Source organism: Lipotes vexillifer, unplaced genomic scaffold (genome assembly GCF_000442215.2).
Source record: "Lipotes vexillifer unplaced genomic scaffold, Lipotes_vexillifer_v1.1 scaffold1063, whole genome shotgun sequence".
Classification (NCBI taxonomy): domain Eukaryota; kingdom Metazoa; phylum Chordata; class Mammalia; order Artiodactyla; family Lipotidae; genus Lipotes; species Lipotes vexillifer.
This window is the reverse complement of record NW_006799734.1, coordinates 2,910,033-2,925,752: the sequence shown is the minus strand read 5'-3', so window position 1 is coordinate 2,925,752 and position 15,720 is coordinate 2,910,033. Positions and strand designations below refer to the sequence as shown.

At 55.6% G+C, this 15,720-nt stretch overlaps 2 protein-coding genes across 2 annotated transcripts in view; one reads left to right on the top strand and one right to left on the bottom strand.

Moving 5' to 3' along the window:
* The window catches only part of BRD9 (bromodomain containing 9), a 22,314-nt gene extending 20,623 nt beyond the window's left edge, over positions 1–1,691 (bottom strand). Inside the window, exons 1-3 of the mRNA XM_007471913.1 lie at positions 1,537–1,691; positions 668–882; positions 248–380 (exon numbers count right to left, since the gene is read on the bottom strand). Of these exons, the coding sequence (XP_007471975.1) occupies positions 248–380; positions 668–882; positions 1,537–1,588 (400 nt within the window). The 5' untranslated portion in view covers positions 1,589–1,691. The remainder of the gene's footprint in view (positions 1–247; positions 381–667; positions 883–1,536) is intronic.
* A 210-nt stretch (positions 1,692–1,901) lies between these two features.
* Positions 1,902–10,078, top strand: TRIP13 (thyroid hormone receptor interactor 13). Its single transcript, XM_007471912.1, has 9 exons — positions 1,902–2,002; positions 2,810–2,975; positions 3,070–3,199; positions 3,905–3,960; positions 4,758–4,848; positions 6,103–6,175; positions 8,796–8,859; positions 9,655–9,741; positions 9,968–10,078. The coding sequence occupies exons 1-9, from the start codon at positions 1,902–1,904 to the stop codon at positions 10,076–10,078; spliced, it is 879 nt and encodes a 292-aa protein (XP_007471974.1).
* Positions 10,079–15,720: the final 5,642 nt, after the last annotated feature.

The window sequence follows — 15,720 nt, the reverse complement described above, 5'->3', positions numbered from 1 at the left end:
AAAAAAAAAAAAAAAAAAAAAAAAAAAAAGGCCAGGAGAAGTGGTGGGCCGAGCGCTGCTCTAGGAGTTCAGAGAGGACGGCAAGAACCTTAGGTCCATCCAGCTACTCTGTGTGAGGCCCTGGGAGAGAAAATGCTGTTCCTTCCTTCCTATGCTTCTCCCAAGAGTTGAAGGGCGGATGCCAACCACTAGTTCACAGCGACAAGCTCCAAAGCTCCGGGACGTCTCTGAAAACGCCGCCACTTGCCTGGCTGTGTCCGGCACGCGCGGACAGGCCGGTCGGGGGGCGGCTCCACCTCCACCTTCTTGCCGGGGTCAAAGTCGTCCGCCTCTCCCTCCGTGTCACAGAGCTCCTTTTCCCGCTTCCGCTTCCTCTCTTCCTGTGAGGCAGGGGCAAGGCAGCGAGAGCAATGAGGCGCTTGTTAGCAGACCTCGCGTTCCTCAGGCAAAGCTGAGAGAGAAAAGCCCTCTTCCAGAGCCCCTTCTTACTCCAGGCCACCACCCTTCAAAGACCCGCCCCCCAGGGACCAGACAAGGAATGATGCGCAAAGAGCCAAAACCGAAGGAACCGACCTCTGCACGGCGCACCCTACGGAACACCGGCTTCCGGAGGCCAGGAAGCCCTTGCTCCACCTGCCCCCCAGGGGTTCCGGCCGCCCTCGCTCACCTTTCGCTTCCTTCTTTCTTCATCGTCAAGGTGCTTCTCCTTCTCCGACTTTTTCTTTTTCTTCTTTTTCTTCTCCTTGTGCCTCTCTCGCTCGTGGTCTGACCTGTCATCGTAGTAACTGGAGTCGTGGCCGGACCCCGAGAGCTCTGTCACCTCACTTCCTCCAACCTTGAGCACCAGCTTCAGGGGCTTCTCCAAAGGCTTGTCTGCATAGTCTGTGGACACGCAGGCAGCCTTCACCGTGTGTGCTCAGGGCACTCAGAGGCGCATACTGCTGCCCTGTCGGCAGCACGGTGGGCCCAGGGTGGGGTGTCACGGGGAAGACACAGAGGCCCAGGAAGGTGGGGGGGATCGGCTGAGCCCAGGTGGATAGCAGAGGAATGCCAAAACCAACAGCGGAAGACGCTGCTGGGTGCAAAGACAGGTGGGATGCTCCCTCCCCCTCGCCCACAGACATTCTCAGGGGGGCTGCAGGGAGATCTCTGGGTCACTTCAGGGGGGAGGAACCAGACCACGCCTGGGGCCCAGGCGCACAATCCCCTACCCCCAGGTCCTGGCCCGTGGTCACCCCCTTCCTGTCCTGCAGCAGCCCCCGTGCGGCGTCCCTGACACCGGGACCAGGGGCTGCCGGACCAGGGCACAGGCGGGAAAAGCGGGAGAAGACCTCGGGAAACACGGACGAAGAACCACACAGGTGCTCAGCGCTTCTCTCCAGGATGCGGCCAGAGCTAGACGGACGCTTGAGAGGCGCGGCCCCGAGACCCCCGCCGGCGCGCCCCGGACCCCCGCTCTCGTCCCCGGGATCCCCGCCGCCTCGAACGTCCGCCCGTCCGCCCTCCCGGCGTCACAAAGCGCGTCCGCCGCCTCACCCTCGTACGACGAGCGCCACTCGGCCTTATGCTTCTTGTGCTTCTTGCCCATGGCGACGGCGCCGAGGGCAGCAGCGAGCCCTGCCGCACCTTGGCCGCCGACCCCCAGCCCCGGCTCTCCGCCGGCCTAGCCGCGGAGCTTACGGGATCGCGCCGGAAGCGAGCGTCGCGGACGGAAGTGACCCGCCCGCCGGCGCCGGCGCTTCCGGGTCAGGGGGCGGGACGCTGCGCGCGGCAAGTTCGAAGCGCGGGCGCGGCGGAGGGCTGAGGCTGTTTCGGTGGCGGCGGCGGTGGCGGCGGCGCGGGGCGAGAGGCGGCGGCAGCCGCGGTCCGGTCCAGTCCTCTCGGCTCTCGGCGGCGGCTCCATGGACGAGGCCGTGGGCGACCTGAAGCAGGCGCTGCCCTGCGTGGCCGAGGCGCCGACCGTCCATGTGGAGGTCCACCAGCGGAGCGGCAGGGGAGCCGGGCCCCGAGCCGACCGCGGCGCAGCCCCGACCTGACAACACCCGACCTCGACCCGCCCCCCCAAGCCTGACCCCTACCAGATCCCGCCCTGACAGGAGCCGACTCCGATCCCGAAGCGGACTCAGGCCCGGCCCCGCCGGGGAACGCCAGGCTCGGGGACAGCCGGTCGCAGGAGCCCCGAGTCTGGGGAAACGGCCCTGACCCCGCACCCTCGCCCGCAGTCCCGATCCCCGGCGAACCCTGTCTGGCCTCGGTGGGCGGGGAGGGGCCGGGGCCGCGGGGGTGCCGGTGGCGGGTGACGGGCCCCTGCGGGCGGCGGCGGGAGGGGGCTCTAGGGGCAGCCGAAGGGCCTGCGAGGTCTGGGAAGCAGCGGGCAGGGGGGCTGAAGGGTCCGCAGCGGTCCGCAGCTCACGGCCTCGTCGCCCGCCGCCGCAGCTGTGGGGCTTCCAGCCTCCGCTAATCACAGCCCTGTCACTGCGGCTGCGCTTTGCGGGCTTCACGGTGGGCCTCGCGTTATCCAGCACAGCTCCAGCGTAGTGACTGACCTCCAGGAGCCCAGCGTGGCACCGACTCTTGCCGTCGCCCCTTCTTCGGATGGGGACCTGGGGCACAGAGCCCTTGGGCGGCTTCCCCAGGTCACGAGGAGTCCGCGCAGCTCTGCTCCCCAGGCAGGCCCTCCCGCCTGCCCTCTTCACTGCTGCACTTTGCCCTGTTCCGTCTGGTTTTTTTTCTTTTTTTTAAATTACTTATTGTTAAAATGTTGATTTTTAACTCAGACCAGATGTACATGTTTTGTTTGTTTTCCTAGCACTGCAAAAAAAGAAGATCTAAAGCTGAGTGTTAGAAAGCTCCTCAATAGACATAATATTGTGTTTGGCGATTACACATGGACTGAGTTTGATGAGCCTTTTCTGACCAGAAACGTGCAGTCTGTGTCCATTGTTGACACGGAATTAAAGGCTAAAGATCCACAGGTAACTTACTAATTCTCAGTGGCCCCGTGAACGTGCACTTGCTGTTTGGAGAGCGTGTTGTGTAGATTTATTTGATGTTTCCTTCTTGTCGCAGCCCATTGATTTGAGCATGTGCACTATTGCACTTCACATCTTCCAGCTGAATGAAGATGGCCCCAGCAGTGAAAATTTGGAGGAAGAGACAGAAAATATAATTGCGGCAAACCACTGGGTGCTGCCTGCAGGTACCTGTGACAGTAACAGTAGGCAGCGCGTGCCAAGGATGGGAGGCTGGAGGATGGCACGCGCCTTGGGCTTGTCAAGGAGATTTCGCCCTCCATGTAGAAGTTGAGAATGTTTTATCTGTCACGAAATAGAAAGTCTATCACGGCAGAGAAAGGTAGAAACTTCCAGTATGAACCCATTTGGATGGATCCCTCAAAGACAGTGCCAGTTGAGAATTACACTGGTGCTCTGCTTTCCTGCCCAGTTGGTCAGTCTTGCTGGACCACTGCTTTCTCCTGCCTTCTCGATGCTCCTCCGTGAACTTTGCCGATGGGGTCTAGCAGGCAGCATCCTGCTTCTAATCCGGGTTAGGCTTGATGTCCTAACGACTAGAATAGACCCGCCGCTCGGCCCTGCTGGAATGTCGGCTCGTGGGGAGAGTGGTGGGTTCAGGGTCTGTGCTTGTGTCCGAGCATAGGTCCACAAAGGCAGGTGTGCAGAATAATATGACAAAGAGGTTAATTATCTATTCAAAGCCACGTGTGACTGCCATTTATTCAACATCTTTAATTTTAAGAACAATTTAAAAAGTTGAGCTTCCCTGTAACCAGAATTTTAGCTTACCGCGTGTGGAGCAGTGGAGGGCATCAGTGGCTCAGGGCAGACCTAACCAGTAGGTGCAAGGCTTCCTTTCCTAAAATTAGGTTTTTGTTTTATTCTCTCAGCTGAATTCCACGGGCTTTGGGACAGCCTGGTGTATGATGTGGAAATCAAATCTCACGTGAGTTGTGCATTTTTCCCAAAAGACCCCATTATTTGGAGTAGAATCATTATCGTGTCACTCTGTAGCTCCTTAGCTCAGATGGGCTTTTGTGAGCACTGCTGACCAGCAGCCCATGTCCTGGATTCCTGTCCTGTGGGATTGCTCCTGAGTGGAGCTGCCCTCCGGGGAGTTCCCCTTGGGAGAAGGGGGAGCGTTGGGAGGGTGAGGACCACTTGCACTGGGTCACACGCTTGATATGACCAAGCACGTGCACGTGGTCACTCCCGTGGGCTGAGGAGGCAGTGCCGAGGGGCAGACCGAGCAGGTCGGCAGGTCTGAGCAGGTACCAACGTGTCTGAACCCCCTTCGAGGGGAAGAGTCCTGCACGCTGGGGGACACTAGGGGTCTGTCCCCACCACCCGTCATCACGCCAGGCTCCTCTAGGCAGCCACAGTGGACCGCAGAGCCCTGGCTGTTGTTCTCTCAGTGAATGTGCTGTGTGCTGGTCCACTGCTGTGTCCCAGAGGAAGGAGCTCACTCTTACTTGGCGTGTCCCTCAGTAGTTTTGTGTGTCGTTGGCATTTTAAATAAAAGGGATCTTTGTGTTCACGTTTTATCCTTAAAACAGTAACAGCCAGCGCTCGTCCTCTTATGTCCCGAGTTACGGTCCGAGTTGAAAGCCTGTAGGTGTGTGGCAGGCGTCTGGCCGTGGCAGTCTTCTCTGAAGACTCCCGTCGCTCTGCTCGTTTAGGGCACGTTCAGCGGAACCTTTGCCTCGCTGGGGACTTTATCTGTACTTTCCTTTCTGCACGCAGCTCCTTGACTACGTGATGACAGCGTTGCTGTTTTCAGACAAGAACGTCGACAGCACCCTCGTCGCCTGGAACCGGGTGGCTCTGCTTCACGGTAAAGCGCCGCAGCTTCGTGTGCGCGACAGGATCCGCTGCGCGAAGCCAGGCTTTCGCTTGTGGCTTCGTCCTGCCAGGAGTCGCAGCTTCTTTCTTCCGGCGGGGCCAGAGTTGTCCTAGAACGTCCTCCTCTGTGAAGCCAGTCGGGCTCACGCTATCTGGGCTTTGGTTACTTGGCCCTTCATTTGGCAGCCACCTGATTATGCCTTGTGGCTTTTTATACTATTATCAAACGTTTCAAATAACTGCCTTATTTTCCGATTGATCGGGGACTCCTTAGGATAGCAGTTGCCTCGCATTTCTTCATAGTGTCCTTAGAGCTTCCCTTGATGGGTAATAAACTGCAAAAGCCACCTTTATGGGACCCTGTCTAGTTCTTGGAGGAGAATACTGGGTTTTCTTGCTTAATGTCCCTGGAGAGAAAAGAATCGAGAGAAAACCCCAATTATGGTGAAGTAGGAGCTATGATTAAAAGGGTAACCAGCCTCTTTATACGATGAAGATGGTAGGCTTGTGTACAACTTAAAGAAAACAGTGTCTTTTAAATAGCACGTATTCTGGCAGATTGTCTTAATACCAGGGTCAGTGTAGGCAATCAGGAGGCGTTTTAATTAGTGCAGTACATTACTTCCACTTAGAATTGGTCGTATATTTACTCTTAAACTATGGAAAACGCAGAAAATCAGAGTTGAACGTGTCAGCATTTTCTATTGGATGGGTTCGTGCTTCCACATCAGTTACCTCAGAGTTCCTGCAAAACGCTGTGCTAAGTGACACACACTTAGGGCACAAGCCCTCGCCTTACGGCTCTGCCTGTGTAGCGTGGGGTTCGGGCCCACGTCCAGGTACCTGGAGTGGAAGACGGTGGTTCCATGGCTTCAGAAAGAGCAAATGCCAGTGCCTTCAGGCTCCTGACGGCTACCAGGAAAGGTGTGTTTGACTTTTGAAAGGTGGATTTTCATGATCAGTGGATTTCATAGAGGACGTGTGGGGACGAGGAGGATGTCAGTGAAGATGTGGACAAAGGAACGTGGAGCAGACTGTGGGCCAGGAGGCATACTGGGTGATGTTTTCTAGCATTTACACCGCTAGGAGATTTCTTTGTAAGTTCACAGCGGTACTTGTGGTAATAACATTCGTAGCATTGAAGTCTGTTTGTTATCTTATATCCTGTGGATAATGCAACTACTGTTGTTTAAGAAATTTGTTACAGCACTAACTTAAAAACATATTTGCTTGCATTTTGTTACAGGTCCTCCAGGAACTGGAAAAACATCCCTGTGTAAAGCTTTAGCGCAGAAATTGACCATCAGACTCTCAAGCAGGTAACTTCGGTAATTTGAGAGAGGAGAGCCACAGAAGTGGGTTTTGCTGGGTTTTCAATTATAACAATGGAAACTGGTTTTATTTTTAAATCATTTTACATGAATAATAGGCCTCTGTCTTTCAGTGTAAATTAATGAATTCCTCTGTACTCAGCATTGTCTTGAGTTATGATTCCAGTCTTTTTAAATGTGTTGAGACTTGCTTTATGACCAGCACATGGTCTCTTCTGGTGACTGTCCCACCACGTGCACTTAGAACGTGTTTCTGCGCTTGTTGGGTCGCTTGTTGCATGTATGTCAGCTCAGGATGCTTGATGTCCATGCTGATCATCTGTCTGCTGTTCTGTCGCTTCCTGGGAGGACTGTCCAAGCCTAGCGCTGCGCTTGTCTGTTCCTCCTTGAGTTTTGTCAGTTTTGGGGCTTATAGTTGTATCACATTTAGGGACTATTCGGCTGTTATCTTTTCAGCTAATCCCCTGCTCTCTGCATTTGTTTACATGTTAGACTGCCTGATATTGTCCCACAGGCCACTGATGTGCTCTTATGTTCTTTTCAGGTTTTAAAAGTTTTCTGTCTGTGTTTCATTTTTGAGAGTTTTCTGCAGTATACGATCTATCAGTGAAATTTTTGTTTCTGATAGTGTATTTTTCTTTGGAGATTCTGTTTGGTTCCTTTCATACTTATATTTCTTGTCCCATTGTGTTCTTGCTAAATCCTTGGGTAAGTGTATGATAGCTGTTTTATGCTCTGTCTACCAAGTCCATTGTCATTATCATCTGGGTCAGGTTACGGGACACATGTTTCTGCTTCTTGGCGTGTCAGGTAATTTTTGATTGAATCCGGACGTTATTTCAAGCGTCTGGATTCTGTGGTCTGTCTTTAAGCTGCTGGGTTTTGTTCTGGCAGGCGTTTGTGTACTTGTCTTTGGTGTGATCCTTTTGAGGTCTCTTTTTAAGCTTTGTTCGAGAGGGGTCTCGATGTGGTCTAGGCTTAACCCTCAGGTGGGGCCCTTCTCGGGTCTCAGTTGAGCCCCTAAATGAGCAGCGAGTACTCTGCACTTTGGCTGTTGGGGCCTTGAACACTCCCGGCCTATGAGCGCCAAGGTTTCCCTACTCAGACACACCACATACCCAGGAAAGACTCCAGGGCCCCGTGATGGTTTCTGGAGCTTTATTCCTGTGTATCCCCCTCCTCTCTGGAACCCTGCTCTGTAGCCTCCAGACACCTCAGGCTCCTTGAACTCTGGCCTCTGTCTCCTCGACTCAGCCTGATGGCCACTCTTCTTGGGTCCCCCCCACGGTCACTGTTGGAAGGTGCGCCAGGCAGGAAGTCAGGGCGGTCGCGCTCGCCCCGTTGCCGTCCTCTCGGGTCACAGTCCTCCGGAGCTGTTGTCCAGTGCCTGCCACAGATGTTTCATTTGTTCTGACTGGTTTTCCAGTTGGTTAAGGCAGAAGGTAAATATGACCCCTGTTGATCCAGTATGACTAGAAGAGGAAACCCTGTGAGATTTACTTTGAAATCTATTTTGTTTTCAAAAATGTCTTATAAGTAGGGAAATTGCTTTATTTCAACCCTTTTTTTTTACGTTTAGTAACTTGGCCTTGGGCTTTACATAGTGAAATGCATCTGTGTTTTGAAGACCTCTTAAGGGCAGTTTCGTAAGCCACCAGAGGGGGAGGTGTTATTACAAGAAACATGACTTTTCCAGTACAAAGATCTGGAAATCTGTACTTATTTTGTGGCAGAAAGAAGCCGCAGCAAGCCTTTTTCGCCCACTTCACTTAATAATCAAAATGCTTTATAATTAATTTTGTCTAATAGTCAACCGGATCGTTAGGTTGTCTGTCTCCCCCTTCTCCTATTTTGTTAAACAGAATTAGTAAATGGTCTTTTTCAACTGGAAAATTAATGGTACTTTTTAAAAGTAATTCTTTTTCTTCTGTGGACTTTTGACATGAAAGAAACTGTGAAGAGGACCTGGGAGTTAGCTTTTCTCGGGCCTGTTTCCTGTTCGATTTTAGTCAGAACTAAGTGCATCCAGATCTCTTGCCACCTCCTTGGTGGATGGAGTGTTAGTGCTGGATTTCAGTCAGTATGTGTCCAGGTTCCCTTTTGAGCTTTCCAGGGCTCTAGGTTTGCAGGAAGTGATTTTGTGCTGGAAAACAAATTGTCACATTCTTTACAGTTTAGTGGAAGGAGGAAAAAATGTTCCGCTCTGGCCAAAAAATTTTTCATGCTTGTGTTTTGATTTGTTTGCTGTGTTAGTGCAGGTAATGCTTTTTCAATATGGAAGTGTAAATTATAAGTAGATTTAAAATGAGAGGGATTTTATTCTTGCTTTAATTCAAATGAAGGTACTGTTCAGTTCAAGAAACTTAATTTGCTCCATCTAGAACTATTGGCGTTGATGCATCTTGTTAGAGTTTTCATAATTTTTAGTATATAGCTTGCGAGGTAGCCCAATCCTGTGTCAGTGGCTGTAACGATTTAACAAAGTAGCCATTCTCAGCCTGCTGGGCATTTGAGAGATGCTGCATTAATGAGGTGGAGGTGGCTGCTGCAGAGGAGGCTGCCTGACTGATTTGTAACAATTGCTGTGACTCTTTTTTTCCTGTCTTAGGTACCGGTATGGCCAGTTAATTGAAATAAACAGCCACAGCCTCTTCTCTAAGTGGTTTTCAGAAGTAAGTGTTACTACTAATTCCAGTTCTGGATTGTCAGCCATGCAGTAGACAAGTTGTCCTGTAGATTAGGCAAACTTTCTCCTCCAAAAGCTTTAGGAGAGAAAGAGGTGAAATGGGAAAGTGAACAAGGGGCTGACTTTGTGGTCAGAGAAAACTTCCAGAGCTCAGCGGTAACTTGGAACTAGTGTGAGGCCTGAGAGGACCCTCTGCCCGTCACATCCAGACCTCTGACTGGGTGGGACAGGAAGTTCAGTGTAACCTTAGGAGGGAGGGGTCTGCCTTCTAACGGGGGCGGCACCCCTCAGCTGAGCATGCACTGGGGACTTGAGCCTCGTTCACCATCTGTGAACTGAAGGACTCCAACCAGGTGATATCACAGGTGCCCCTCACCTCTGAAAGGCTCTGCCGCAGGCACCTGTGTCAGGTGGTCTCCCTGGTAGGTGGTGAGTGGGGACAGGGAGTGCCCATAAGGGGTGCACTGGGCCGGTTTGCATGCGAGACCCAGGCTGTCCTGGTCATGAGGACAACCGGGAAGGGAAAGGAGGAAAGACAGGTGGGCCAAGGTGCGAGTCACCTGAGCCATGCATCCCTGGCCCACGAAGCCAGGAGGGAGGACATCTGGGTTCTCTGCAGACTGGCTTCTCTGGTTCAGGGAGTTTTCTGAGGGGCCATCAGCAGACGGTGGGCTTGTGCGGCCACCTGGGGTCAGAGCGAAGCCAGGTGGGGACAGTGGACACGTGTACACCAGGCAGCTTGATGAGTGCAAGTGGATAATAAAGAGTGTTTTGCTTCCAGAGTGGCAAGCTGGTAACTAGGATGTTCCAGAAGATTCAGGATTTAATTGATGACAAAGATGCTCTGGTGTTTGTGCTGATTGACGAGGTGCGTGTGTTCAGACTTTAAACCTGTGACTGGAGGAGGCTCAAGACTGAGGGGCCTCGTAAATTGCTGGGGCGCCGCCAGCCCCGCACGGGTCCAGCCTCCGCAGGCTCTGTGTCCTGCAGTCCTTGCCCCTTGGGCACCCCTCTCATCAGGCTCATGGTGCACGTGCGCATGCCCACACCTGCGTCTGCTCAGCTGACAGCGCCCCGTTGCTCCGTCACTACAGGTGGAGAGCCTAACGGCTTCCCGCAACGCCTGCAGGGCGGGTGCCGAGCCTTCGGATGCCATCCGCGTAGTCAACGCCGTGTTGACCCAAATCGATCAGATCAAAAGGTAACGCTGTGCACAGCGGGCTTGCCTGAGAAGCACGGACACCGCTCAGCCTTACTCCCAGCTTTTCTAGCTAAGAACGCATCTGACATTGAGCGTGGGCTCTGTCTTCTCCACATTTGAGGCAGCTTGTGCTAAATGCACGTTTTAGAAATTAAGTATTTTTTGCTTTATTAAAGTATTAAAAATACAAAACAAACCTGGGGTGTGGGGAGGATGTGTGCCCTGCAGAGAAGCATAAATGTGTCTGAGTCAGTGCCAGCAGGACCCAGTGTCAGTGGCCGTTGAAGGGCCGGCACTGGGCAGGTGGGGCGCCAGCTGCTCGCCCTTCGCGGGGCCGGGTTCGTGTGCCCGCAGCCCAGTCCTACAGCTCAGGCCTGTGGCCAGTGTGCCCAAAGCCGGTCCAGCTCTGGGGGTGGCTCCTGACTCACGAGAAGCCCCGTCTGCCCTGTGCGGTCTCCCGCCAGCCCCTCGGGGTTCTCCCGTCGCTGTCCATGTGCCGCGCTCAGAAGGGGGTCTGCTGAGTGGGGTGCTGTGAGCTACACTGCGCTGTGTCGGACTTTACCCTGGCCATCGCAGTGTTGTTCACGGCAGAGAACATCCTCATTGTCTGTTGGGGTCAGCGGCAGGCGTCCCTTGCTTGTCCTGCAGGTGAACTTCGTGTGAGGTGTAGACCCTCTTGTCTCTGCCCCCTCACCCCACCGCCCCACTCTTCGGTCTGGTTTCTCCCCCTGCCACTGCCCCCTCGTCCACCCCAGCGCTCAGTGTGGAACCGTCCGCGGCATTCAGCCCCAGGGGCCCCTCCCTCTCTCCGCTCTCCTGGCCACTCCGTTTCTGCTGCCGGCGCCTCCCCGGCATCTCTGGGCGGGGGAGGGCCTGCACTCCCGCCCTGCTCACGGATCTGGTGGGCGAGTCTCCATCGAAGACCTGCGCGTCCACACGTTTGGCCCAGAAACCCCAACTCCCTGCGGTTCCCATTGCACTGATGGCCTTGCTGTGCACCCACTGCTCAAGGCAGAAGATGGGGCCCCCGGACCACCCGCGTCACTCCGGGAGGAGTGGAGACAGGGGCTCTGGTTTGTCTCTCACCCCGCTCACCTCACGCTGCCTCTGTGCGGGTCTGACCATTTGTGAAAAGCCCGAGCCCCGGACAAGGGTCCCAGCGGCGTGTGTGTGCCCTCCGTGCAGCCTGGGCTCACCAGCCTCCTGGCCTGTGTGCCCGCCCCGCCCCGGGCTCACCCTGCTCACCCTGCAGAGGGCTGTGTACCTGTGTATGGCCGTGCCCAGGCAGGTGGGGGTGTAGGTGCTGGGGGCTCAGGGGCGCGCGCAGAGGTAAGGGGTTCGCCGTGGGTGGAAGGCAGGGGGATGTCAAGCAGGGGCCCGGGAGAGCTTTCCGGGAGGCAGGGGAGCGACCAGGGCACACGGCCTGGGGAGGGTCTGCTGTGTTGCAGCCAGGAGAACCTGGCAGGAGTTGGGGGTCAGGCAGGAGCTCAAGGCGCAGGGCTTCGGAAGGCCTCGTGGGCAGGTGTGCGGAGGGGGAGTGTAGCCGGCTGAAGGGCGCTGGCTGAGTGCCCGGGACCTTGGTGGCCGTCTGTCCTGACGCTTCTCGTGTCGGGTCAGGTGTGGTCGAGTCCCTACAGCATGGGATGACCGGTCCTCCCCTCTCTGTCCGCAGGCACTCCAACGTGGTGATCCTCACCACGTCCAACATCACGGAGAGGATCGACGTGGCCTTCGTGGACAGAGCTGACATCAGGCAGTACATTGGGCCACCCTCCGCAGCAGCCATCTTCAGAATCTACCTCTCCTGCCTGGAAGAACTGATGAGGGTACCTTGGTTTTTTTCTCTCTCTCCTAATCAGTAGATTTCTTATGTTTCCTTAACCTGCTGATGTAGCCTAATATATCTGGTTCCAGTATAGAATGAGGTCTCTCAACCTGACATCAGTCAGCTCCTGAGATTGAAAGTTACAGTTGTTGGGGACTTCCTGGTGGTCCAGTGGTTAAGGCTCTGTGTTTCCACTGCATGGGGTGAGGGTTCGATCCCTGGTCGGGGAGCTAAAATCCCACGGGCCATGTGGTGAGGCCAAAAAAAAAAAGAAAGAAAAAAGAAAGCTACAGTTGTATCTGCAGGTTGAGCGAATAGTCGAAATCACAGCCACTGATCGAGTGTTTTGCTGATCATCATGTTGGTTTGATCTGCTGATCTGCAGGTGCCGAGTGAGTAGGGGCGTGGGCCCGTCCCGGACCTCACGGCCTTTGCAAGTGACCTGCTCTCTGGGCCTCAATTTCCTCCCCTGAAAGAGGAAGAACGGTAGTGGTCCTGGTTCACAGGGAGGTCACTGGACTGGGGGTCGTAGTTCACAGGGAGGTCGTTGGCTACAGTGTTCGCGGCCCCAGGTTCTACCGTCAGCGCAAGCACAGTGGCAGCGAGTGCGTTCATGTTCACTGTCTGTCTCTCGCGAGTCAATCTAAGGGCCCGTGTGTGCCCGTGGGCGGTAACCAAGCCAGCCAACAAATAGGGATTTATACAGCGATCGCCAGGCTGGCATCCTTGTAACTGGCTGGGGGATGGGACCACTGCCTGCACCACGGAGTGGGAGCCCCAGCGTCCTCACAAGGGTGACCCGGCCTCTGTGACGGGGTCGGGAGCTGGTCTCGGCCCCGGGTGCGCTGTCCCGGGCCCTCCTGCTTTCCCGCGCCATGGGGGGGCGGGGTGGGGCATGGAGCTTCGACGTGGTGCCGCCGTTTAGGGGCCTGCGTGGTGGCGGGGCCTGCTGGAGGCCCCCAGGGGCCTTTCCAGGGTGCCGTGTCGCGCCGTGCTGTGAGTCCAGGGGCCACGCTGAGGTTTCGCCAGGCGTTCGGACGTTTTCTGGGAGCCGAGTGCCTGGAGCAGGTGTCGTTTCCTAGACGGTTTATGGGAAATGAAGACATTCCGATGTGGCAGCGGTTTGGCCGGCCCTGAAGGCTGTCGGCGCGGGACTGTGGCCTTGCGCTGTCGGGAGCCTGCTGGATGGCTCAGGTCCCTGGGGGGGGTCCACGGAGGCCACGGAAGCCTGAGGGAGTGTCACGCAGTCAGGTGGGAAGGTCAGAACACATCCAGCACAGACCCCGTTGCTTAGTTTTACCTACGACCCCCACCAGCCCTCCCAAATGTGCAGCCAGACCTCTCCTTTCTCCTCTCGTGCCTTCTGAATCAGACAGCGTGGCAGCGGCAGCATGGCAGCCTGACAGTTTAGCGCGGGTGCTTGGGAAGGAGCGTCCCACGTGCAGACACATGGTCTGGGAGGTGAACTCTAGGGCCCGGGTCCATGGTCAGTTAGAGGCTGTCTGTCATTCCACCAAATGAGAGTCTTGGTTTTAAAACAGTGAACAGAGACCCTCCTTGAAAGGCCGGCCAAGTCCGGCTCCAGGGCCCAACTCTGTCCATTGTGGGATGTGACGCATGGTTGAAACTGAATATCGGGCTGGACTCAACACCTCTGAGTTCCTCCCCACCTGACGCGTGCTGAGGACATGTTTTGCCCACAGGAGCAGAAGAGGCTGAGCGCTGTGGTTTCTGAGACATGTTTTGCTGCCTGTATTCCTGCCTTTGTTAGCAGAAGAGGGGCCGTGTGACACAGCTGCTTCCTGGGGCCCGTGCAGGCCCAGCGGCCCCGCTTGGGTGTCTGAGATGTGGCGTGGAGTGTGCCTGCCCCTGAGTGCTCTCCCTGCTGCTGACCCTGCCTGTGTCCCCACAGTGTCAGATCGTATCCCCTCGCCAGCAGCTGCTGACCCTGCCTGTGTCCCCACAGTGTCAGATCGTATACCCTCGCCAGCAGCTGCTGACCCTCCGTGAGCTGGAGATGATTGGCTTCATTGAGAACAACGTGTCCAAGTTGAGCCTCCTTCTGAGTGAAATTTCACGGTGAGCGCCGACCTCGCTTTCGTAACCAAGAGAAGCCCGTTTGCTTTGGGATTGGCGGGGAGGTCGTCGTAATTGCCTGTGGCAGCCGTGGTGGTAGTTTGGGGTCAGACAGCATGGGCTTGATCCCCCCTGGGCTCCCGGACAGGAGGATAGAAGGCAGCTGCCCTCCTACCTCCTAGACGTGACAGCGGACCATGAACAAAGTGCTGCCCTTGTATCTGGAAAGACATTAAGATTAAGGCCCTCTTTGACGCATTACTGATTTCTTAAGCAATAATATCTGGTGAACTTTTACAATTTGGCGAGAAAATAAAATGGAGGCTTTTGCTTTGATAAGCAAACAGTTAAACAAGTAAACAATTAGGGCGCTAGGCTTGGTGCTTTGGGAAATAAAGGAAAGTGGTCCAGCTACCCGGGCACCGAGGGACACGTAACAAGTGAGCATCGAGAATCGCGGGCACGCCTGCTCAAGGCCCAGGCTGGTAGCGTTTTCAAGTTCTCACATGGCCTTGGTGATCAAGGGAAGCTGGGAAATGGAGCAGAGCCCCGAAGGACAGTTAGAATTTGCATAAACTGGAGAGAAATCAGGGAGGCTGCAGGCGCCCTTAGGTGGGCTGCGCTGCAGACACCAGCTGGTGGCTCTGGCGGGGCCTGGGCTGTGGTGTCACTACCTGCTGGAGAGATTTAGTTCACGTGGCTGCGGTGGGAAAGAGGAGAGCAGTTCAGAGACTTGGGCAAAAATTCACCGAGACGGGAACCAGCCCGGTTCCCGGGGGAGCCCTTGTTGCCAGCCGTGTGCCCACCCCACTGTGCTCCTTGCGAGGCCGTGGGTGGCGTCAGGACCCTGTCCTGGCCCCCTTCGAGGGGCTCTGGGGGAGGGACGTGCAGGGTCTAGTCCTGAAACATGCAGCGGTCCGTGTGGAGTTGACGCCCCGAGTGTGGTTACGTTCACAGGAAGAGTGAGGGCCTCAGCGGCCGTGTCCTGAGAAAACTCCCTTTTCTGGCTCACGCTCTGTATGTCCAGGTGAGTCCCCGGCCAAGCTCCGCCTCCGGGCCCTGTTCCACCGCCGCCCGCTCTGTCCAGCAGGGTGTGGCCTCGCTGAGAGTCCCACTTGCCACCATTGGGGTCTCTGCCTCATTTCACGTTTCTAAAGCGACGGGCTCCTGGGGCAGTGGGAGGAGGTGGCCGTGTGTCTGCTCACCCCTCGCTGGCACGTCGAGAGCTCACGTGCAGCGCCCCCCTGCCTCCTAGGAGGTGCTTGTGCCCTGGGGTGAGGGGCGGGTGCTGCCGGGTGGCCCCTCCAAGGATGAGAACACTCACGATGCTGTCTTTCCAGGCCCCCACCATCACCGTTGAGGGCTTCCTCCAGGCCCTGTCTCTGGCCGTGGACAAGCAGTTTGAGGACACAAAGAAGCTCTCGTCATGCGTGTGACCTGGCGTCCCCATCCGCGTTCTCGGTGAGCACACAGCAGGGAGGCGACAGGCTTCTCTCACAGCAGCGGCCGCCCCGGGAATCTCCGAGCCCGTGGCTGAGCCTTGCCGGCCAGAAACCCACAGGCCGGTGTTGTTCAAGAAGCATGTTATATCTACGTACTTTTAAACGCGTGTTAGAAGACAAACAGCCTGTCGTTTCCTCTGTTTTAAAAGACGATCATCTGAGCTCTGTGTCTCTTTGTAAAGAACCGTCTAGGTGTCCTTGCTCTAGCCTGGCTCCGGTTGACTGGGCCCAAAATGCTGACAA

What these genes read in the sequence shown, in the direction of transcription:
- TRIP13 (XM_007471912.1), top strand. Translation starts at nt 1,902, where the DNA reads ATGGACGAGGCCGTGGGCGACCTGAAGCAGGCGCTGCCCTGCGTGGCC. An exon ending in TAAAGGCTAAAGATCCACAG is followed by an intron (nt 2,976 to 3,069) that starts GTAACTTACTAA and finishes TTCTTGTCGCAG; the next exon opens with CCCATTGATTTGAGCATGTG. An exon ending in TGTTTGTGCTGATTGACGAG is followed by an intron (nt 9,742 to 9,967) that starts GTGCGTGTGTTC and finishes CCGTCACTACAG; the next exon opens with GTGGAGAGCCTAACGGCTTC.